Source organism: Botryllus schlosseri, chromosome 3 (assembly GCF_051294905.1).
Source record: "Botryllus schlosseri isolate E-star chromosome 3, Bs_hap1, whole genome shotgun sequence".
In the NCBI taxonomy this organism is placed as follows: Eukaryota; Metazoa; Chordata; class Ascidiacea; order Stolidobranchia; family Styelidae; genus Botryllus; species Botryllus schlosseri.
In genome coordinates, this window is record NC_137238.1 from 37,073,442 (window position 1) to 37,099,156 (window position 25,715).

A 25,715-nucleotide genomic window follows, 5' to 3' on the forward strand; every position below is an offset into this window, starting at 1 on the left:
GACTTTGTGATATTATAACCGTATAAAGGCTATGTTTATATGGGGCTAGCGTCGATATGTCACTTATCTGTTTATCGCATTTCACTCAATATTATTTTTTTGGACAGTTGACAAATAATTCTCTGTCTCTGTGATACGATTGTTGATATACAATCTAAATTTCAATTCTCTACCAGTTGCTGACGATTAACCCTGACGAGTGTCGGTGGAAATATTCGGGTTTACTTCAATATGAATTTATTATTCTACTGTCTTTGTCTCCGTGCAAGAAGTATGTCCCCGTCGACGCAACACACACCGTACGTCACGCTCAGTTCTCTGAAAATATAGCAGCACCCCTTTGGCAGCTTGACGTTGATGATGTTGCGGTTGCGCCACAACAGCGGTTTCGAAGTGGACGGGTGATGGCAATTTTTGTTTGTTAGTATTTGCGTTGTTGTTTTACGAAGTAATTCTCTTGTGTTGATAACTGATAACGATTACCTATATACGAAGTTTGAAGTACTAGTCAGTACTTGATTACCAGTCTACGATATGACATAGTGACATACCGATTCGATACTGATACAATGATTTCCGTCACATGCCACCTCATTTTCACCGCTTGTCCGGTCTATGCTATCCTTTCTTACCTTTCATGCATTGTACGTGCCTCTTATGTGTTCTATGTCAAGATGTGTGTCTGATTGAAACACTACTTCAGATCGTTTTGACACCTTTTAATTTCATTGCGATCTTGCCATGTTACGAATTGATAAAAATAATAATAAACAAATAAACGGTCTATGTTACTATTTGTATGAATCAAAGCCCGCATTTTTCACTTACTTTGCCGCTCTGAATTCCTTATTATCGAAAGGTGTCAGTTAGGTGCTGTATGAATGTATCGCTATAATTTGATAGGATGAAGTTTTGAAGTTCCACCCCTTATTATTATATTCTTTATTCACAGTAAAACTGGTAGATACACACATAATCCGGGGAGCAACCTGCCCCCAAAGGAAAATGGCGAGATTGGAGTAAATTTTTAAAATTTCAGTAATACATTCAAATTGTTATTCCTATGCAATACACGGAGAAGTCAGATTACAGAATTGCAGCAGATGAAGAATTGGCAAGGGTTACAGAGCAGAGGTAGAGATGATTGAAGATGAAGAATGGAAATTACAGAAATTATGCTGTGATTCACAGGTGTAATTTTAGTCCAGTGGAGCATTCAAGGCCTTCCGAAGAATGTGCACAGTGCCCAATAATGTGATTTTCTGGATCATGTCGAATCGAACGTTACCCGGAATTTGTTGGATATGCCTCATGAGTTTTTTGCTCACGACCCCTGTAGCACCAATGACTATCGGTACAATGTTGATTTTGCATCGCCATTATTATTATTATTATTATTATTATCAATTTATCATTCGAATTAATCAAGTTTCAGGCTTTCAGTAGAATCGTACATTGTCCAGCAGCCAGTAGCATGATATTGTTGAGGCACATTGATGCTGTATTATCCCTGACGATTGTCAGCCTAAAATATTCGAGTTTATTTCAATATGAATATGTTATTGGATGGCATGTTGAAGTTCTCTTCCTCTTCAATCAATGTTGAATCATGTGTAGTTAATTCAGAGTGCAATGTGTGCATGCCTCTTATCTACATGTTGTAGGCCCAGGGCCCAGGGGGGTGTTTGATTGATTGAAAGACTACTCCAAGTCGTTCCATCCTATCTTTTTATTGTATTGTAGTCTTCTGGTGTATTGAAATTATGAAATTACTCACAATAAACTTTAACTGAACAACTCGAAGTTCTAATTCTAATCTAATTTGTGAAATGTTTTATCACTCATTTTAATTGTGATCTAATTTTCCTGGCTTTTCTGAAAATGCTGCAGAACCAAGTGCGAAACAAGCTGAGCTTAGTGTACATACAGTTGTCATTCTCTCTATCACAATCTTTTCGTGTTTTTGAAATTATTATCAATAAACTCAATTCAATTCGCCTCACTCAACTATGTATATTCGATTTCAAGTTAACAGTATTTAAAGAAATTAGAATCTACAAAATAGCGGGAAATTATACAAAAATGAATAACGGTTGGTCCCAAAAATCGTCGCCTCTGGTGTCATTTTCCGACGTGATGAGCGAGCAGCTTGCCGACTCTCTAGTGGAAGATGATCTTGTCGAAGACTCTTTCGATAAATCGGACCAAGATCAAGACGCAGACGTTAGTCAAGTTGCAGATTTAAACGAAACTAATAACGATGAAGCATTAGCGCGTGCTTTACAAGCCGAATGGGATAAGGAATATAACGAAAATCTATCCAGAGAAGAACAACGTGTTAATCGTTTTGCAAAAGTCAAGCTGTCGCTAGATAATTACAGAGTAGGAACTTCGTATCAAGATAGCTCGTCTGAAAATGAAGATTATGACTCGGAAGAAGATTACGCCGCAGATGATGTCAAACCAGTACAGTCTTCTGGTAAAACAATAATTACGAAACACGACAAAGAAATCTGCAATCGACGTAACGTAAGCAGAATGGAATCGTCATTTCCAGCTGGATTTTTAAGCGGCGATATGTCCGGTTCGGATTTACAAATCAGCAATAAAACTTACAATTCGCTAAAAAGACACGCCATCAATGAACAACGCCGCGGCCAAAGAGTACACGAAGCTAAAGATCATTACACCGCGGAACACGTTTTGGATGAAAAAACAAGGATTTTGCTGTACAAGTTAGTAAATAATGGAATTTTAGCATCAATCAATGGTATCGTCAGTGTGGGAAAGGAATCTATTGTGTTACATGCGAACGGTGGTGATTCGACACAATTAAGGACCTCTGAGATGCTAAAATATGATCGTGTGAACGGAGATATTATACCGAGCGAATGCGCTATCAAAATCTACAAAACCACACTCAACGAATTCCGCACGCGTGACAAATACATCAAGGATGATTACAGGTTTAAAGACAGATTTAAGAAGCTGAATCCACGAAAAATAATTCATATGTGGGCTGAAAAAGAAATGTGTAACTTGCTCAGAATGAAAGCGGCCGGTCTACCTTGCCCCGATGTGGTGCTACTAAAGAAACACGTGTTGGTCATGTCGTTTTTAGGTACGGATCAAGTTAACGCCCCTAAATTAAAAGACGCCATGTTGAATAAAGCACAGAAAAGTGATGCGTATTCTCAAGTCGTGAAACTGATGAAGACTTTATTTGTGAAATGCAAGCTCGTTCACGCCGATTTAAGCGAGTATAATTTGCTTTGGAAGAACAAAACAGTGTGGGTTATCGACGTGAGTCAATCGGTTGAACCACATCACCCGCATGGGTATGAATTTTTGTACCGCGACTGCCAGAATGTTACCAAGTTTTTCCGTAGCTGGGGAGTGTTGGAAGTGGTTGACGCCATGACTCTATTCAATGAAGTGTCAGGACTTGATTTGCCGAACTCGGACGAAGCCGCTTTTCAATCGGATATAGAAAGACTTCAAACTATGTCGTCGGAGCACGGTCAACAGAACAAGCAAAGGGCTACTCAGATTCTTACTCAAGCTTGAAATTTATGTATTTGTTGAATTATTTTCGTTGTGTCAATGTTATTTTGATTGTATTTGTGTCTTATTCTGTTTTGATATGAATTCGGAAAAGTGTTTAACGTAATGAATTTAGTTGTATTGAGGCTGGATAAAAGGCTGCGATTATAACTGATATGACGTTTTAATAGTATGAAGGGTGTTTAAAGTTTAAATATGTACCTTTTATGCTGCTATGATGAATATAATGCAAATTCTACATCACAGTTAAGATACTTTGGTATTATTTTGACCGTGTATGAATTCATCGCACTTTGTGACAATGCTGTTGGTTGATCACAACCTCGCGGATGTGTCATTTCTGCTAATGTGCTTAGCTTTGTACCAATGTTTGGTATGCTGCGATTACACCAATCAAGGTTTAAAGGTTTCCACAGTAAAAAATAGCATCAAAACTATAATTTTCCTTGAAATATGAACTCCACGTGGTAAGGAAAGTGTAATTTCAGTGCTTAAAAAAGTCATCTCTTGTCGAAATGTGTTGACTCAAAATTATTAGTAACTTTCGATAGTTATTTGAATAATACCTAGCTAGTTGCTCGTGATGATCAAACGTATTCTGAGTATGTTCTCTCCATCTCCTAATGTATACGAGATGTGTTGCGTTTTTGATAAATGTAATTGTGTTACATGCATGTGAAACATCGCTCTCTCATTGAAGTGTTTTCTGAAAATCTTTCGTTTGAATTGGTGCTGATAATTACCTGAAATTCACGCAATAACTGTCGCGCCTTCAAAATTTTAGTGTGCGTACTGTGGCCTGCTTTCATCCAACTAATGCCGCCGTCTTTTTTTCAGGTTATAATTGTAAATAACTGTCTGACACTCGCTAGAATGGGCTTCATTAGAAGCTTGTTTGTTATTGCTGGATGCTTACAGCTTACGCGTGGAAAAATTCATTCTTTGACTGTAACGGTTAGTATGTTATGTTCACATCAATGCTTGTTCAGGTATAGGATTGTACAACTAGAAAGGTATTTGTTTGATTGGAGTGAAATTCCGATACCGGGTAATCTGATTTGTGAGGTGTTTCTATGCTCTGATTCTGATCTGCTTTTCCTTAAAATGCTACAGGAGAACTGTAAATTGACAAAATGCCACTGAGTGTCCAGATAATTTTTTTTATTTACATGGGGATATTTATGAGTTTTTACTTTGTTTACAGAATGATGAGCGACCGGTGATAGTTCTGTCTGATTTCGGATTCCTCAAAGGCGGCTACCTGAAAGTCAATATCACAAATTTGAAAGTATCGCAGCCAAACCAACCATCTGTGAGTAATCGTTATTCATTGATCGGTTATTATTTGTTTGGAACTTTGCTGACCTCAAAGTAAGTGCATTACCGATCATGACTTTTATTACTCTGTAGCTTTGAATTGATGGGTAGGAATGTTCAAAAATGACCTTTTTTCTTCTCAAATTCTACCGGCTACTTCATAAGATTGTTAGGTTACCTACTCCAAGCCTTCACACCAAATTTGGTTCAATTCTAACCAGTAGTCGCATTGCTACAGGAGAAGAAAGTTTTTTATTTATTATGTAAAACTGAATAAAAAAAATTTCAAAATTTTCTGTTCACCCCATGAAATTGTTCGGCTGTCTATAGAAACGATGCTCACCAAATTTGGCTCAATTCCAACCAGCGGAAGCAAAGTTATTGATGTCGAAAAATTTCGATTCAAATTTACAGGAATTACAGGAATTCTTACCATTTTTGAAATAGATGAATTCTGATCAGCCATTCTTTTTGTAGATCGGATTCAGCTTTGACAAAGCCAGCAGCACTGGAAGTTCGAGCTATGTGGTAAGTTCTTTGCCTTGTTCTACGTATAATATCTCAGCAAATAAAGTTGATTTTCGTCCAAGCATTTGTGTCACTCGTGACCAGAGCTGTAATGACTCGAATTGAGCTACTTTCTGTATTGACTCGAGACATTCTACATGACTTGACCCAAGTCTCGGGTATCAGGACCGACACTTGATGAATAGGACCAGAAATATGTTTGAATAAACGTGTTAAGAGTGAGAAAAATGAGTATTTTATTATGAATCATTCGTTGTCATCCGAGAGTTTTGCAGAAGTGAGTTGAACCTGACTTGAACTCAATTCTGAACAGTGAACATTATGACTTGGACTCGGACTCCAGTCTCAACGCTGACAATAATGACTGGATAACAGACGACGTATATAGCATTAGGATTTTGGTAGCTTTCACCCCCATATTTAAAGCTACCGTAACATACAAAGTAATAATTTCAATTATTCCAATAGATAAAATTTCTTTTAATTGAAGTTGAAATTATAATTTTCAAGACATCGAAGCATTTATTGGAACAGCTTTAAAGCTATTGCTGGCCTTGGACATGAAATAAGCTAGAAAAGCTGCATCTGGAGACCTGTAATTCATAAATTACATCAATTTTCCTGTCAGTCACATATTGTAGTTTTTACCTCAAATGACCGATACCGATATTTCCTCAAGTCAACTCAGTATTATCGGCAAACCTCTAATCATTGGGGCTCTACTTATAGTAAAGTACAATAATATATTTAATAATCATGAATATTGTTTGTTGCAATAATGAAGCGTGTACTCCCAGAAGCCTGTTATTGCGAATGTGTTTGCTAGACAAACATTTGAGAAACTGCATCGAATAAATATTATGATCTGGGCCCCGTGGGAGCGTATTGATGTAGCATGATTATATAATATTAGAAGAGCTTCTTGGAGGTACAGAACTTCAATACACAATTGAATAGCATATTGATGTTGAAATGAACCCGAATATTTTTGGCTGATACTCGTCAGGGGCAATCGTCAGAAACTAGTAGAGAATTGGAAAGAAAGTAGGACAATATTATTTTCTGAAATGTACAAATCCCCATATGCAGTGACTGATTTCGCCGTATTGCAGTTATGAACTCGTGATTGTTCAAATTTCTGGTGATGACCAATTTATGAATATGCAGGAACGGGAAGAAAACACGCGGGGATGCATTTTAGATGAAAAGTTGGACGACGGACAGTTCGAAGACGTGGCGAGAGCCATTATGAGTATACACACGGCCAGTGTCAAGCAATCGGAATATGAATTGAAGGTTTGGTTACGTTTTCGGTGTTTCGTTATTATGGTTGCTTGTATACAAATTTTAGGAATGTATATTTGCTATAGGCCTATTGTAATTTTATCAAAGCATAATATCTAGCAACAAAGGTTGCGAACAAGTAGAACTAGAGCTACTTAGTTTTCACAATCCACAACTAGAACAAGAACTACTCAATTTCAAAACTCGCAACTAGAACTAGAACTAAAGCTACTTAGTTTTCAAAATCTACAACTAGAACTAAAACTAGTCACTTTTCAAAATCCGCAACTAGAACTAGAAGTACTCAATTTCCGAAACTCGCAACTAGAACTAGAGCTACTTAGTTTTCAAAATCCACAACTAGAACCATTGTTGGGATCAAGTCACTACCTTCGAGTCACGAGTCATTGCACATTTTGACTCGAGTCAAGTCGAGTCAATCGATTTTCGAAGGTGACTCGAGTCAAGTCAAGTCACTCGATTTTTGGAGGTGACTCGAGTCAAGTCAAGTCACGAGTCAAGTCACATTTCAAGTCAAGTTGCCTTTTCGAAGTATGAGGCATGCCTACGCCATTGCATTTATCTAGCTGCCCGAAACACAGATTGACTGGTCATTGATTTTGAACCGATGAACGAATATGAAGTTAAATATACACGTAAGACGGCGCTGTATCGCTTACATATACGTAGAAATGCTAAACTACGCAAGTATAATTGCATAGCCTCAGTTTATAGTTTCCAGCCAAAATAGAGAATCGAGAAACGAATTGATAAGATGCAATTTATTCCCCATTTACAAATGGATATGATACAATTCGAGCCTGCGCCAATGGTCGAGGACTATATAAGCTATCTTCGAATTTAATTTCAATGAAACAAGAGGTTTGGTTCAGGTACAGAGAACGGTAAGAGACATTTTTCTATTAAAATACTTTACTATACTAGTTTACGACAGCGTAAGCTGTAGGCTAAGCTTCGATCACTTCGTAAACGGTCAATTTATTTGTGAGAGAACAATGGAGGCTCAGTAAAACGCATGATCATTGAATAATTGGTCGCTCTCACGGGTTACACCAGCGTTTGGCGAACAATTCGATTGCAAGATACAGTGATTTTTATCGGCATCGATTGCTTGATGACTTGAAATTGACTCGTGAATTTTGCTTCGAGTCACGAGTCAATCCACATTTCTGATAGGCCGAGTCAAGTCATTTTCACAAAGTGACTCGAGTCAAGTCAAGTCATACGAAAAAGGTGACTCGAGTCAAGTCATGACTCGAGTCATCCCAGCACTGACTAGAACTAGAACTACTCACTGTCAAAACTCGCAACTTGAACTAGAAATGGAGCTACTTAGGGTGGAGCCCAATTTCTCTGCTGAGTGGCGATTCTCTACTCGGCAACCATTTCGTAACTCAACTCACGCCAAAAAGTATACTCACACTCAAATGCGTCCAGATCAGCCCTCAAATCTAAGTCAGCGCACCACCAGACTTAAGTGTCAATTTTCACGGTCGAGCAGCCAACTGCAGGCAACACCCGCCAAATACCGGAGTACCGGTATTGTCGTATATAGGTACACTATTTCGTGATGTGAGGTTCTGCTGACCGAATGACATCGGTGGCGCTTGGACGGATGTTGTGTTTATAATTGTATTTGTAATATTCTTCTGTACCCTTTCGACTTCTTGTCGTACGGCATATCGGTATACCGGAATGGTAACTTCTGCAGTCTCAATGCGCTAGCGTACCCCGCCGTCGCCGTTCTTACGGCGACAAAAAAGCCCAGAAAAAGACCCGACGAAAGAAAACACTCACAAGGAATGGAAAGAACAAGAAAGGGCCGTGGCTTCAAAAAGATCAATATCGAAAAGAACTGTGACATCGGGCACTCTGGGCCGAGGTGGATGTCACTATAAAAAAAGATCGCAACTGCATGTCGTTCGATATCCTCATATCTGTTCATTACATCGCATTGTGTCTTATCGCATTCTGTGTGTGACTTGTTCAGATGAAAAATATAACTTATCGGTTATTATAAATATTACGCATGCTCTTCCCACAATTAAATAAACGAAGCATCTTGAACAGCCCCCTAGCATGAACCTCGATCAGCTGATAGAGTTCCTGCATGGTAATATCAGTGTTGGGATGGAGTCGCTATACCTTCATGCCGATTTAGACGATAGCAGCAATAAGCTGTTGGAAACAAGAAATACTGAATATTTAAGGGAGAAAGTGTCGGGTGTGTCTGATGGGTATTTCGGGAAGATGAATGGTAGAGGGGCAAAGTGAATGATTCAAAGAGAATTGGAAAGAAATCCTGAAAATATGTTAATTTTTCAATTTGTTTTCACGATATCGATGCATTTATTTTGTTCTTTCAGGCCTGCACTTACGTGTCCGCCTGCTGTGAAACTTATCTTCATAAATGTCGAATGGGTTTGTAGCGTCTTGCAAATATACTTCTGTGGGGCATAGGAACGTTCCGGGTATCTTCGAGGATTTATATATTTCTATTGGGTCATCTTCAAAGAGTGTGGATCAGCTGAGGGTATTCATTGCATTTAGATAAATCAGTCAGAACTGTTTCTACTTTGTAGGTCAGTGACGAAATAAAGAGACAGCGTCGTGTTGTCATGACAAAATCGTTCACGCGTGTAATGTCGAACGCGAAAAATAATCTGGCAACGTCATCTCGGAAAACGACATTTGGAAATCGATACTTAACTGAGCAGAGAGAATTGGCGCGCACTCAACGCTGAGTACCAATCGATTTTTAGTTGAGTGGAGATTGGCATTTAAGCATTACTTAGTTGAGGAGAAGAATTGGGCTCCACCCTTAGTTTTCAAAATCCACAACTACTCGCTTTTCAAAACTCGCAACTACAATAAGAACTATTACTAGAAAATCATTGGTCAGTTGACTGTCGACTAACTAGTTTGGCAGCCTGAAAAAGTCTGTACACCGGTCAAATAACATGCAGGACAGTAGGACACTTGCCTTGCTAAATTTCTGTATTCCAAGTTTTGTCAGCTCGTGTTTTTTTTATTCTTAGATTCGGACGAGACTTCTGAAAGGCCTCAAGTTTTACAGCACCGAAGAAGAAATGAGGTTACTATTCCGTGAATTTGTTTGTAAATCCAAATTTTGGGGGTCTCCAATGCTTTGCAAGACAAGACAGGCTTGTAACCAAGTCACAAGGTTTTATAGTTATGATTCGAGTCAAGTTGAGTCAGTTTCAATTCACCACCGAGTCCAAGTCAGCTAGTCCGAGTCACAGTGTTTTGACTCGCGTCCGAGTCCAAGTAATTATGTTCACTGTTCAGTTTTCAGTTGAATATGGTTCAACCCAATTTTTACAACTCTGCTCGAGTGATATAGAATGGCTCACATTCATAATATCGAAATTTTCCTTAGTTTTAACAGTTTCAGGCCCTATTTTCCTAGTACTAATCATGCGGTGACTTTACTATTCTTCAAAGTTACAACTAAATGTTTGTCTTTGGCGGTCCTAGTCTCGAGTCATGCACAAATTCACTCTCGAGTCGAGTCATTTCGAGCATTTGAAAAAATGACTCTTGTCAAGTCGAGTCACCAAAAATTTGCGACTCGAGCCATTGCATCACTGGAACAAGACCAGAGTTGGTCAATTGGTACTCGAATATAACCAGAAGTAACGTAAATCTCTACTGAATTTCAAGTAGAAGCTGGAACTGCTTCCTTAATGAACGCCTATGCTCGTTAACCCATTGCGTGCTCTGCGACTTTTACATCTGATTCCTCTATTACGATGCAATTTTCTGAAACTGTTTTTTAATATCACTGTTAACTTTTTAATTCCCACAGGAACGGTGTTTCCAACCCGAAAAAGGGCAAAGATCAGCACTCTGAAACCACTACAAGCATGCCGGCAGTGACAACAGCCGCAGCCAAAAAGGAGGAACCAGTTGTAACAGAGGTGAGTTCATTAATTGCTATTGTAGTTGCTTTATAACAGGGTTGTAACCACTAACCAAGTCGCAAGCTTCCGACTCACAAGACAATCTCATTATCATAGTTTTGACTCGAGTCAAGTCGAGTCATTCTCAAGTCATTGTGTTCCCTCTTCAGTTTTTAGTTCAATCCTGTTAACCCATCTTTTTCAACTCTGCTCGAATGATATAGAATGTATCGCATTCATAATATCGTAATTTTTCTCAGTTATACCAGTTTCTGGTCCAATTTTCCAAGTATTGTGACTGATAGACGAAATACCAATAATATGGTAGTAACTTAATTATTTTTCGAAATTGAAATGAAATGCCCGTCTTGGTAGTACCAGTCTTGGGTCCTATGTGACTTGGTTCGAGTGATGCATAAGACTCGAGTCAAGTCAAGTCACCAAAAATCGTGACTCTAGTCATTACAACCCTGCTGAGTTGATCTGTGATAAAGTACCTCTTTTCAAGTACTCGAGTAGGTTTGCCGACTTGCTGACAGGGTTGTAACCAAGTCGCAAGGTTCAGAGTCAAAAGTCAATTTCAATCTTATAGTCTTGACTCGAGTCAAGTCGAATCATTTTCAATTCAGTTCAGTTTCGACTTCAAGTCAGGTACAACTTAATTCTGTGAAACTTTTGGGTAATATTGAAGACATTGGATCCGTATTCATAATGTACCCATTTTTCTCACTCTAAACAAGTTTATTCAAACAGATAATATACAGTCTATGGGCTTATTTTTCAATTATTGGTCCCGATACACAAGAAGTGAATAACTCATATCGAATGTGTCGAGTCATTTAACATTTTTAAGAGAATGACTCGAGTCATTGCACAAATGCTACATATTTGAAGTTTCAACATCCGTCACACTATTGTGACATGATAATGAGAGATTTTGTTTAGCCCTGTGAAGGCGCGAGGCACGAAATTTCAAATCTTCACGAAGTGTCAATATTTTGTCAAGGCGCCAACCGAAAGAGAAGACACCTCGGCGTCTCCTGTCGAGGATACTACCGCAGATTATGAACAATCGGAAGAGACTACGCAGACGCAGTCCAGGAAAAAACGCGCCGCCATCAAAGACCCGAAAAGTAGTTTTTTTTAGACATCTTCAAATTGGATTAAAGAAAATTATAGCTTCACATGTTTTCCAAATTAAACTAGTATAATAGCTACAGTTTTTTTGCCAAACTAGACTATCATTACAATTATTACTACAAGTACAGTTTTTCCAAATTAGATCAGAATTAGAATTGTAGCTATCAGTCGTTCCCAAATTAATTAGACTAGAATTAGAATTATAGCTACACATTTTCTAAATTAGACAAGAATTATATTTATAGCTACGCATTCTCTTCCGAATTAGATTAGAATTAAAATCATGACAACGCAGTCGTCTCCAAATTAGATTTTAGAGAATTATAGTTCCACATTTTTTTCAAATTAGACTAGAATAAGAATTATAGCAACAGATTTTTAACCAAATTAGACTAGAAATGAAAGTATAGCTGCACATTTTTACCAAATTACACCAGAATTAGAATTATAGCAACACATTTTAACCAAATGAGACTGAAATTAAAATTATAGTAATATATTTTCCAAATTAGGTTAGAATTGGAGTTATAGCTACACAGTCTTTTCCAAATTAGACTGAAATTAAAATTATAGTAACATTTTTTACCAAATTACACTAGAATTGGAATGATAGCAACACAGTCTTTTGTAAATTAGACAAGAATTATGTTTATAGCTATGCATTCTTTTCCATATTAGATTAGAATTAGAATCATAATAACACAGTCTTCTCCTAATTAGATTTTAGAGAATTATAGTTGCACACTTTTTCCTTCAAATTGGAGTATAATTATAATTATTGCTACACAGCCTTTTCCAATTTTGATTAGAATTAGAATTATATCCGGTCTTTTCAAATTAGATTCGAATTATCTAGTCTTCCGAGTCTGCCCTGGTTGAAATGATTTGGCGTTCACAGAAACGGAAACTGCTGCCGACGGTTACCAGGAGGAAGAGACGCTCCCTGTCGCGGGCAACTTTGAAGGCGGGATGAACGTCGTGTTTTACACGCAATTTGTGACCGAGGAACAGAGCGGGCTGTACGAGCTGTACTTTCACAACTGCGACACCCAACAGTGAGTGTCTGCCGAGCGGATGCTCGGAGACTTGGAGACAACCAGACTTGTGCAGAACTAAAACTACTCGCTTTCAAAACCAGAAGTAGAATTACTCATTACAAAACTTGCAACTAGAACTAGAATTGCTCACTTCGCAAAACTAGAATTAGAGCTACTCATTTCAAAACTTGCAACTAGAAGTAGAATTACTCATTTCAAAACTTGCAACTAGAACTAGAAGTACTCGCTTTTTAAAACTCACAACTAGAAATAGAACTACTCACTTAGCAAAACTCGCAACTGCAACTAACGACCTATAAAAATCCACAACGGACTGATTAAAACACAACTACCTAATAACTTGTAATACAAATGAGCTACGAGATATAGGAGATAAAATCAGCATTTACAAAGAACGGGGTTTCAAGTATATAACGGAAGGGGTCAAGTGAAAGCCAAGTCACCGCTGTTTGTAGCGATGACGCTGAGCTAGCAATGTTTCAAAAACATCACACAACAGAACACCGATGTCATGATCTACGACAAACAAGTGTTTCTAACTGTTCTACAGCTAAATCATTTTCTAAATGCGAAACTGGAACTTGAAGTACTTTTTCATATGTGCAACTAGAACTAGGACTATTCACTTTTATTATGTGCGACTAGAAGTGGAACTACCCAAAGAACCAGCAGTTAGATCAGAGGTCTCAAACTCAAATGTGCTCGCGGGCCAGTTTTACCGTTTTGACGACGCTGCGGGTCGCAGCATTTATAGGGGTATTCTATGTCTTTCCAAGTAGGCCTTATTTGGCGGGAATGAATTGTCCTATTGAAAGTGAGCCGATCCAGCAGACTGACGGTGAACACACATCGTCAAAATGTGATTTACTCTTGTATCAATTTAGGCCTGGCAAGAAAAGAATCATCACATTCATAGCAATTTGAATAGAATTGTTGTTGTACTTGATATATTATAATTATGACATATAGACACCATATGGGCGGACAAATGTATGATGCCATCATAAAAGCTATCAGGTTATAATTTTGCAGCTACTATGAATATTTTGAATTTAATAGATTGAAAATAGAGACTGATCTGATATCAAAACATTTTTAAGTTGAGCATTTTAATTCCAATCCATTTTTCGGGTATACTTCTGATGAGTAGGCTATTAATCTCATGGCCAAATATCTTCAAATATAGGAGCAGAAACACATATAAATATAATATAAAGATATTAATGAATGTGTCCTAGCGATTGAAATGTCGGAAATCCGAACGGCCCATTGTTGTTACATTGTTGGAGCGTACCACTACGGTACTCGTTACCTGTAAGTGGCCTTAATAACATGGTTTAGCGACCAAAGATGTAACTGACAGATTGACAATGGTTGCCATAACTACTTGCTTAGTTAACGAAATACCAAGCTGCGACCTTCTGATCTATTACTATTCCCCTGATACGCGAACTTAGTTTGTTGCATCCATGGTTCTAACAAATTCACGCCATTCCGAGTCCACTCGAGTCATTTTCATTTTGCCATCGAGTTAGCCCGAGTCTGAGTAATTCTAAGAAAGGTCGCGTCCAAGTCCAACTCAAAAATTTGAGTCACGAATCGTCTAAGGGTCAGGTTTCGTCATCATGAATTGGACATGTGGCGAAATAGTGAATCTTCCGCTGCATGATAGCGTTTGCAATTGATGTGATAGTGAAGTTTGATGAATAGTTTAAGGCTTTCGGGGCAATTTAAGAGGGCATCTTGACTTTATAACCTGAAAAGATATATGTGACACTTATATATTGTAAAATTAATAAAAATCTAAAATGTAGTCGCGGGCCGCACAAAATGCTCTGGCGGGCCGCGTGTTTGAGACCTCCGAGTTAGATGAATGTCGATTGCATAATCTGCGTAGACCACTGATTGATACCTATTTTTCAGGACGTATGGTTACAATCCGAAAGACAAAACAATTACTGCGGCGTTTACCGTGAGTATTATAATAACGAATAATTCATGAAATTGACTCTTAACTAACTAGTACGCTTTCAGATCATTATATTACAATTAGTAAGGTTCATCTATTTAATATAAATGTTCTGTGTGTCTTTTATACCTCCCGATGTCACGATCAGGAATCTTACTTCATAATATTAGTGGAAATAGAGTCGCGCGTAGCCAGAGGGGGGTCGAAACCCACTCCTTTAGAAACGCGAAACCCCTCCTTTAACGCGAAACCTTGCCCTATTTAAATGACCGCTCTGACGCTAATATTCGGTTGAAATTCAATAAGTCGTATTATCAGTATTGCGCGCGGCCAATTAACGAGCGCGGCCAATTAATGAAAGGCGTGTTGCTAATTAGCGAGATTCGTCTGTGCGCATTGCACTGCACAATGTAACGCGACACGATCTCCCGCTGAGATGATTGCGAAATCAGGTCATTCATTGTCGCGCGTTCGGCAATCATTACTAGCCTGATTTACCGCGTCTCCAACAAGCCTAATTCCGCTGGCTTGAATAATCACATCTGCAATAGGCCCTGTGCGCACGGTATCGTCACTGGCCTTCACAATCGCATCTGCATTGGCTTGGTGTGCACGATATCTTCGCTGGACTACACAATCACATCTGCAATAGGCCTAGTACTAAAGATATCGCTAGCCTAACTACTGCGTCTTGGGCCTACCATGTTTTGACTCCTATTTCTCGATGGCTTGGATAAAATGCTATTAAGTACATGCTGATTAGCGATTGTGATTAAAGAGTGACATCTCGTAACTGAATGACATCGAATGTCCGCAATCATGTTCGACGCGTGTGCACATGCGTAATTGATTTCCACTAGTATTCAGTTATAGTCCAGTAGGCTTGAGTTATAAAAGAGGTAAAGGTTTGAACCACCTGAAATCGGTGTCAATATAACACGGATAAAAACTCGTACATTTTTACTTGAGCAAATCTCGATGCTACGTGAGACGCAAGACGCATTAATGAGCGGGCGTATTTAATTGTTGGACGCTTTGATGAGCGCGTGAATTTAATTGTTCGACGCGTTGATAAACGCGCGTATTCAAATGTTCGACGCGTGCGTATTTCATTGTTCACGACAGATCAGGGAGTCGCTAATTAACGGCACTTCCGGACTCGTCGACAAGCTTATCATACGCCTATAATCGCGAACACGGGGATGTATTAATCGTTATTTACGCATCGCATTTACTTAACCCTAATGAATCGATGCTACGTTACTAAATTCGAAAAAAATCGAACCCCCCTCTTTTATTTCAAACCCATCCCTTATTTTTCGGCTGGCTACGCGCCTGTGGAAATAGACTTGAATTTTTTGCTTCAAGTCGCGAGTCACACTGCATCATTGCAAGTCGCTCTAATGATGGACAATTTTCTCGAAATACTCGAACCAAGTCCTATGACTCGAGACTCAGACGGCCAAGACCGACATTTCATTGTCATTTCGAAGAATAATGAAGTAACCACACTATTGGGATTTCGTCTATTGGTACTGGTACTTGAAAGTGCGACCAGAAACTGTTAATAGTGAGGAAAATTCGTATACTATAAATGCAAACCATTCGATATCACGAAACAGAGGTATAAAAATTGGGTTTAACAAGACTTTAACTCAAAACTGAGCGGTTAACACAATGATTTGGACTTGGACTCGAGTCATAATACCATGACTTGGACTTGACTTGGTGGTGAATTGAAAATGACTTGACTCGAGTCAAAACTATAAAAGTGAGATTGACTTTTGACTCGGTGCCTTGTGACTTGGCGACAGCCCTGGATTCATTTCATATTTTTGCGTGAAATTTTCGCAGGCCCACATTGTCGAGAAAAACGGGAACAGTTACCTGTCGGCCGGCGATCTCGCGTTACCCCTCATGTACGGGGTGATGTCGCTGACCTTTTTCGCGGTGGGGGTGGTCTGGGTCCAAGTAATCTGCTCGACCAAGGAGGTAGTTTTCAAAATACATTACCTGATGGCCGTCATCATTTTCGTCAAAGGACTGTCGGTTATGTTCCATTCGGTGAGTAAAAAAATGTTGGATCATGAAATTTGCTTGTAATCATCAATAATTTGCTAAAAAAAGGATTTTCTAACGCTAGAACGTCGGTTTGGGGCTTAAAGTTTGCAGACATAACATATTTTGGTCTCGGTTCTATAGTATTTCGCCTTGAAAATGTGCAAAAATAAAAATTTACGGTACAGAAACGATCGGTCGGCTAAAGAACCGATGCGTTGAAATTTGGCTCAATTCCAACCGGTAGAAGCGAAGTTATCGTAGCTGAAAATTTTGGCTTTGAAATAATAGTGTGTACGGTGGGAAGCAGACTTGGACAACTAAAAAATTTCCAGCTTTTCCAAATGAGATTGGAATTAGAATTACATTATTTTTCCAAACTTTATTGGAATTAGAAGTACTGGAATCGATAGAAAAGGATAGAAAAGGCCCGTGCGTAAGCTACATCCATCTTGTCTCGTTTCGCACTATACAGTCCTCCTGTAGCACATAGCCTACAGAAAAATCAGAAATTAAATCAGAGTGAAAATTGGAGCATACAGACATTTCGAAAATGAGACAACCTCCATTTTTAATTTCAATTCATTATTATTGTTATTTCCAGCTGGACTATTATTTCATCGCAAAGGACGGACGTTCAGAGGCTTGGGCCGTGATATTTTATATAGTACATTTGTAAGTAACGGTGTTTTCTCTTGCATTGAAGCACTTTATAATGAGCTAGAACTCGTTGGATTATTTATTATTTTGGACCATGTACAATATACATTGACAATGCTATGGCTTGATCACAACTTCAGAGATATCTAATTTCCAATATCTTGTGTACTTTGCACCACATGTTTCGTATGCTGTGATACGACCAATCGATGTTTCAAGGCTTCCACAGTGGAAAATGCTATCGAAACTATGGTTCTAGTTGATAATATAAATCTTAGTGACAACAACTGTATGATTTCCGTACCGTAATTTTCCATGTTAAATCCGCAAAATTTTCACGATTTTTTGCCCTAAAATCGGGGGGTGCGTATTATACATGGGAACAACACGCTTGAAAAAAATTCGCCTCAATAAAAAACCAATCGCGCATCACTTTCAGCCATCGTGCCCAGTAATTCGTATTATCAGTGTAATGCGCTACCAATTGGCAAAATGCGTGTTGCCAATTAACGAGAGTCGTCTGCACAGCACGTAATCTCCTGCTGAGTTGGTTTGCCGTTGGCACTCGAGGGAAATTAGGCCATTCATTGATTGCTGAACGCGCGCTGCAATCCTCGCTAATTCACCGACAGGTCATGTGCGCAAAATATAATCGCTGCGTAATCAGTCGCACCTCCAATAGACGTGGTGTGCACGACCTAACCGTTGGCCTGACCTCGTGCGCAAGATGTCGTGTCGCCGGCCTCGCAGGCTTTGAATGCTATCTACTAGCGTATAGAGGCAATGCCGTTACTTGTATAATGATTAGCAATCGCATATGTTATAGGCCTCGTGCGAAGACGTCGTGTCGCTGGCCTGAACTATCGCGTCGCCATCCTCGCAGGTTTAGGCTGCTCTGTACTATCGTTTAGAGACAATCCCGTTAATTGCATAATGATTAGCGATGGTTATGTCATGATTATTCGACAGTGACATCGCAAAACAGAACAACATCGCGTACTAAAACACAGCTATTCATGTACTGTGAGTGCAGGGTGCGTACTGTACATGGGTACAGGCTTTTTCCCAGAATTTGCATGCCATTTTAAGGGTGCATACTATGCTTGGAAAATTACGGTACTTGTAATTGATACTCGATCGAGTTTAAGTACGGTAATCGTATCAATTTGCCATGATTTGACCACTGTCTTCAAACTCAGAATTCGTTCGTCGATTTTGCATGCTCGTTCGTGGCAATTCCCTGGAAATGAGCTTTGTAGTTCTTAAAACAATGTTTCTTGTTTTAGATTGAAAGGCATTCTGCTGTTCATTTGTCTTCTGCTCATTGGAACAGGCTGGGCGTTTATCAAGTACATTCTGAGCGATCGCGACAAGAAGATATTTATGATTGTGATACCGTTGCAGGTTGGCGTCTTCTTGTTTAATTGTTATGGAATGGCACTGCTGACTAAGGAAAGTCATCTCTGTCTAATGTCTATATATAGTCGAATTAAGCCAGATTGTTTGTCTTGTGGTCAAGCGCACAGTCAGACAAGGCAATCCTTGTGACCATGTCACAATTCAATTCTACTTTTGTAGTCTTGACTCAAGTCATTTTCAATTCACCGCAGAGTCAAGTCGATGAGTAGATTCTAGTCCAAGTCATTGCGTTCCCTCTTCAGTTTTGAGTTCAATCCAGTCCAACCCCCTTTTTCAACTCTGCTCGAATGATATAGAATGGCTCGCATTCATAACATCGTAATTTTCCTCCGTCGGAACAGTTTCTGGCCCAATTTTCCAAGTATCAGGACTGACAGACAAAATACCAATCATGTGGTAACTTCACTATTCTTCGAAGTTACAATGTAATGTCTGTCTTCGACTACAAGTCGAGTCGATACACAAATTGACTCGAGTCGAGTCATTTTACGCATTTGAAAAAATGACTCGAGTCAAGTCGAGTCACCAAAAAATCGCGACTCGAGTCGTTACAACCCTGGCATAATATTAGGCTACAGTGTAACTCACACATATAGGGATAAAATATTATGGAAATTATTCAAATATGGTAGTAAGCCATGCTGAAACGGTCTTTCCAGTGTCTGAATTAATGGGAATCGGCGGTATTAATGTAATATATATTACGCGTGGTTCATTTTGTATTATTCCTGCTATTCAGGTGATCGCCAATGTCGCGTACGTTATCATGGGTGAGACGGAGGAGGGTAACAAGTCGTACGGCACGTGGAAAGACGTCGCGATATTGGTCGATCTTTTATGCTGCGGGGCCGTCTTAGTGCCCGTTGTATGGTGAGGACTTCAATTTTCGTTTTCTTGGAATTCTTCTCAAAATTTTTTTATTTTTTTTTCCAATTAGTTTCCCATTTTTAATCAACCAATTTTAGGCGGAAATGGGCCGAGGACACTCTTCTTTTAGTTACTAGGAAATCGCCGATTTCACTTGTACTCGAGTTGAAAATAGTATTTTAGGCACAAATAGCCCTAAAATACTTGAAATTTACTTCCATGGAAATTATCATGTCTAGATATTCACAATACAATACTCAAGTACCAACGATGACAAATTTTTCATCACAATTCGTCTAGAATAGTCATTTTCGACTTTGACATACTCCTTGTTTTTTTCTATCAATTTTCAATTTTTTAAATCCTTCAATTTTTTCTCAAGTTCTTTCCAGCTTCGTTTCAAAGTTTACCATTTTTTTTTCTTTTAAATATTTTTCAATCAATTTTTGATCCATTTTCTCATTTTTCATCCGTTTTCGATCAGGTCTATTCGACATCTGCAAGAAGCGTCGGAGACCGACGGGAAGGCCGTCATCAATTTGCAAAAGTTGAAGTTATTTCGTCAGTTTTATGTCATGGTAACCTCGGCTCGAAATCTAACCATATCTGCGTTTTCATCTCTGTGTGATTTTCCGTTCAGATTGTGTGCTATCTCTACTTTACGAGGATTATCGTTTATCTGCTCGTGATAACGCTACCGTTTCGATACATCTGGATACACGGGGTCAGTAGCCAGACTTATGCAACTGGATACCTCTAGTTGTCTTATTAAAGGGGCACTGCGCTCTGAAAATGATGTAGTCTCAAATTGAAGAGCAAAACGAAAAAGAATTTTTGGCCGCTGCCGTTTTCTTCAGAACGCCACCGTAATGGAGCTGCAATTTATTGAAATTTCCACAAGTGTCCTATTCTTATGTATAATACATTGTTAGACATGATCTATTTCTGTCCTACAGAAATAGAATACACTAGGCCAGGCCCAATTTTGACATAAATCTCCTGACGAGAATGACATGATAATAAACGTATTGGTCGGGAACATTGACGACTCTATCCTGCGCAAGGCTACTGAACAAAAATACATGCTAAATTTGATACGTTCCGGCAAGGGCTGAACAGTGAACATAGGTAGAGGATGCATGTCTCACTACACCATGGAGTAGGCTATACTGCACTTGACACCTTTTCTGCATGTGTATTTTACCATATTCACCTTATCGTAGCGAATTTTCAGACCCACAACTTACTGTATGCGATTCTAATATAAATTTGATCTTAGTGTCTATGACGTCATAAAGTCATGATTTTTTGCATCTGAAATTTTCTATTCCCTATGATGTCACAATATGCATAGGTTTAAATTCAAAATGTCTTTGCGTTGCTCTTTTTGCGTTACTTTCGCTTTAACACCTGATGAAAGAGCGGCGCTCCGAAAGCTCGTGTAACTATAATAAAGTTATATAAATCTACAAGTGGACGTTAAATAGGGTGTGGAAACTAACAAGGTCTGACTAAACAATAAACATCTTCCGTTGAACGCGGTATCTAAGCCACCTTGGCGTGTACGACATATTTCCTTCATAGCATCGGCCGACAACGATATAAAGTTCGATCTCTGCGTGACTGATGGAGCGTGAAGTTTTGTGGAAATTTCAATAAATTGCAGCTCCATTACTGTGTGTTCTAAAGAAAACGGCTGCGGCCAAATTTTTTTTTTTCGTTTTGCCCTTCAATTTGAGACCACATCATTTTTAGAGTGCAATGCCCCTCAACTAGCAGAGTTGGTCAGAAGTAGTAAGCCCTGCTGTTCAAGTAGTAATAGAAGTCAAAACCTACTCAAGTACTTTAAAAAGGGAATTACTTCACTATCGACCACCTCCGGTTGCTAGCAATATAATCCGACACAAAGGGTTACGGTGGCGTTCTGACGAAGATGGCTGCGGCCAACATTTTGTCTCGTTTTGCCCTTCAATTTGAGACCCCATCATTTTCAGAGTGCAGTGCCCCTTGAAACAGATTACAGCGAAATGCCGGTAACTTCAATTTTCAAGTTTTTGGCGAATTCAGTAATTCTAATCCTGATCCAATTTGGGAAAATGGTGTAGCTATAATTCTAATCTACCTTGTAAAAATGGCTCCCAAGCTATCATTGTACTTCGACTCTAATTCAGAAGAAGAAATCCTGTAACTGGCATTCTGTTTCAAGTGTAATTTTGAATAACCTTTGTAGCTATCATTCTTTGAAAAGGCTGAAAATTTTCTTGGACCCCGCTTGCGACGAAGCGGTTGATTTTGCGATCTTTGGGTTCAAATTTCGATTTCCCTTTCACAAAAGCCGGATTTTCTTTCCGCAGTTATTCCAGGAGATTGGCAGCCTGGTCTTTTTCTCTGTGACGGGATACAAGTTCCGACCGGGGTGCGACAATCCCTACCTCAAGCTGGACCAGGAAGACAGTGACGACGAGGCCGAAGCGTAAGTTATGGGGCTTCTTTACTGTTAACTAGACCTACTTGTGTGAAACTATCACTTATGTCTGGAGTGGTCAATATGCAGGGTTGTAACGACTCGAGTCATGATTTTCTGATGACTCGACCTGACTCGAGTCATTGCTCGAGACTCAACGGCCAAAACCGACATTTCATTGTAATTTCGAAGAATAATAAAGTAACAACAATATTGGGATATCGTCTATCGGTACTGGTACTTGAAAATGTGACCAGAAACTGCTAAAAGTGAGGAAAATCAGTTTATTACGAATGCGAACCATTCGATATCACCAAACAGAGTTATAAGAAGTGGGTTTAACAAGACTTTAACCGGAAACTGAGCAGTTAACCCAATGACTTGGACTCGGACTCGAGTCATAATACCATGACTCGGACTCGACCATCTGCTCGCTGACTTTGGCTTGGACTTGACTCAGTGGTGAATTGAAAATGACTCGACTTGACTCGAGTCAAAACTATAAAAGTGAGATTAACTTGTGACTAGGTTACAACCCTGGGCACGAATAATAGCGCTGTTCAAAAATAACATTTTTCTTCAAATTTTAATATAACTTCGATAAAATTACCAGGCTGGCTAAAAACGATGAGTAGCAAATTTGGCCCGATTCCGACCGGTAGAAGCAAAGTTATTGATGTCAAAAATTTTGGATTTGAAATCATAGTATTTACGGTGGTTAGAAATCTAAAATTAATTTTCCGCCGTAAATATTATAATTTGAAATTCAAAATTTTGTGCTCCAATAATTTTGCTCTACTGGTTGGAGTTGAGCCAAATTTGTTATAGTATGCATTTTCTAGATACCAATAACTTGACAATTTTATGAGGTTGACAACAGGATTGTAATGGGTCAAGTCATGACTTGACTTGACCCGATTAATTTTCTCATAATACGGAAAATATGCAACTTTAACTCAAAACTGAACTGTCAACACAATGACTTGGACTCGAGTCATATTACCAAGACTCGGACTCGACCACCTGCTCGCTGACTTGGACGTGTCCCGGTGGTGAATTGAAAATGAGTCGACTTGACTCGAGTCAAACTATAAAAGTGAGATTGACTTGTGACTTTGTTACAACTCTGATTGACAATAAAGGTTCCGACTCACAAGGCAATGTTACTTTTATAGTTTTGACTCGAGTCAAGTCGAGTCATTTTCAATTCACCACCGAGTCAAGTCTGAGTCCAAGCTGTGCAAAGGGTCGAGTCCGACACATAGTTTCGAGACTTGAGTACGAGTTCAAGTCCTGGTCAGCCACTTTTTCACGACTCTGTTTGGATTGACTCAACTGACTCAAATCAAGTCATTTTCCGTGTTTAAGAAAATGACTCAAGTCAAGTTGAGTCGACCAAAAATTGCGACTCGAGTCATTACAATCCTGCATTTTGCGCACTTGGAAATTGCTACTTCTACTTCTACAATCCTCAGAAATTCATTACAATAATAATATATTCAATATATTGATAAAATGAAAAAAACATTGCTTTTAAATCTAATCAGAATCACAAGATCAGGCGCCATGGAAAATCTGACTCGAGTCAACAGAAAAACCAGAGACGATTCTGAAACAGACGAATTCGACGTATTGCTACCCAAGCAAAGGACTACCAGCGCCGTGTGATTTCACTCGTACCACAGAAAAGGTTACCGAGGTCACGCTGACTATGCCCCCCTCCCCACGATATAGCCGGAGGGTGCTAGAGGGCAAAGTAACAATGTTTCGTGCGTATTTTCGTTTTAGCCGCAATATTTTAGCGATGTGTATTTACGGGAGAAGTTCTGCCACTGTGTGATATTCTGACTATCCGGGGCAGGCCTATGACGCAGAGATGGACAACTAATTAGTTCTAATTGTCTAATTGGAACGAAATGTCAATAATCTAATTCTAATATTATTTGTGAAATATTTTTAATAATTCTAAGCTAGTTTGGTGAAAACTGTTTAACCATCATTCTAATTCTGATTGTATTTGGAAAAGGTGAAAAAATAACTCTGATTTGGTGTGAGTGAAATTCAATTTCCGATTTTTTGCAAGTTCAGTAATTCAAATTCTGTTATCTAATTGAAAAAAACTGACTAGCTAGGCCTATAATTCTAATCTTATTTTAATTCTAATGAAAGCTGAATATTTTCCAGTTGTCCAGCTCTGCTGGCCGGCCAATTTTTGTGACATCACAGCACAATAGCAAAGATTCAGAGAATCAATAATCTATGTCTCCTAAACTGGGAATATATGATCTATTTCTTATGGCTAGCGTCGTCTCAATTACAATCATGGAATCGTAGATGTAATTCCCGGTTATGGGGACCAGCCCATGACATTTTTATGACCCTATACTAGAGAATCAACCCCTAAAACGGACCCTCGTTCTCTATTCTGCTATTAGCCCGTGACTACAAATGAAGAGGGTCAGAAACTACTATCACTTCTCCCTATATACTATACAACTTGACTTATAACAGCTACAGACTGTTCCCTTGTATCACGCCGATTATTTGAATACGGAAATGACTTGTCTTGTAGCAAACGTAATTTTGGAAATTTTTAGTCCGTGTCGGACTATATGGGATTCAATTCTGAATCTAGCATCAATCAATATGTGAAAAGTTAAGATATGTACCTTTTACGCGATCACAAAGAGTATAATGCCAGCTGTACATCACGTTAAAGATGATTTGATATTTTTTCGACCATACATGTTTCATTGCACTTTGTGACAATGCTGTGAGTTGATTGCGACTTCACAGATATGTCAATTCCGCTTGCGTGAGTAGCTTTGTACATGTTTTGTATGATGCAATACGACCAATCGAAGTTTAGTGGCTTGTACAGTGGGAAACAGTATATAAACTATAATTCTCACTGGAATAGGGTGTATCATTTCAGAACTCAGAATCATTTATCACTACCCTGCTCACCAGAATTAGCATTCGATTCAGATTTGAATACTCGAATCATTGAGCTCAGACCTAGATATACCTCACTGAAAATATCTTTAACAGAAAGTGTCTACCGTTATACGATGATTGCATATTTATTTCTGTTCTTTTTGAAACTTTCCATGGGTGTTAGAATTTCGAAGGAGGGTTTATTGACATCGGCACTCTAAAAGACCCGCTAGTGTTACAAAATTTTGGGTGCTGCTACATTGCACATGAGTGTGTATTGTACATTTCATGTGGCTATCCGAAGTAGCCCGGTGACATTTCCTGCGACTATGCGTAGCACTGCATCTTGCAAGGGTTTTTATTGAGACTTGCGTAACGAAGAAGGCAGATGTGCTGGGCCTATGTTGTGGTCGAAGTCAATAACTGTTTCATATTACGCTAGTCCTTGTGTGAAGTAACTCTTTAAGCTGCAATGTCCGACGATGAATAAACCTTGAACAAATGTA

At 38.9% G+C, this 25,715-nt stretch overlaps 2 protein-coding genes across 2 annotated transcripts; both read left to right on the top strand.

The window, feature by feature from the left end:
* The first annotated feature begins 1,447 nt into the window (after nt 1–1,447).
* On the top strand, nt 1,448–4,401 carry LOC145435189 (serine/threonine-protein kinase RIO3-like). The gene has a single exon (XM_080312509.1). It carries the CDS (start codon nt 1,882–1,884, stop codon nt 3,565–3,567), a length of 1,686 nt encoding a protein of 561 aa, XP_080168635.1. The 5' UTR covers nt 1,448–1,881; the 3' UTR covers nt 3,568–4,401.
* LOC145435184 (protein GPR107-like) lies at nt 4,381–25,715 on the top strand. The gene is made up of 17 exons (XM_080312501.1): nt 4,381–4,518; nt 4,769–4,876; nt 5,359–5,409; nt 6,577–6,705; nt 9,753–9,808; nt 10,544–10,655; nt 11,644–11,770; nt 12,676–12,832; nt 14,759–14,807; nt 16,659–16,868; nt 17,467–17,537; nt 18,809–18,926; nt 19,681–19,811; nt 20,293–20,386; nt 20,449–20,532; nt 22,163–22,281; nt 23,820–25,715. Exons 1-17 carry the CDS (start codon nt 4,381–4,383, stop codon nt 23,938–23,940), a joined length of 1,875 nt encoding a protein of 624 aa, XP_080168627.1. The 3' UTR covers nt 23,941–25,715.

Coding starts and splice junctions, on each gene's coding strand:
- LOC145435189 (XM_080312509.1), top strand. CDS start 1,882: ATGCTGCAGAACCAAGTGCGAAACAAGCTGAGCTTAGTGTACATACAG.
- LOC145435184 (XM_080312501.1), top strand. CDS start 4,381: ATGCCGCCGTCTTTTTTTCAGGTTATAATTGTAAATAACTGTCTGACA. Junction 6,706..9,752: donor AATCGGAATATGAATTGAAG/GTTTGGTTACGT, acceptor TTTTATTCTTAG/ATTCGGACGAGACTTCTGAA. Junction 18,927..19,680: donor TGATTGTGATACCGTTGCAG/GTTGGCGTCTTC, acceptor CCTGCTATTCAG/GTGATCGCCAATGTCGCGTA.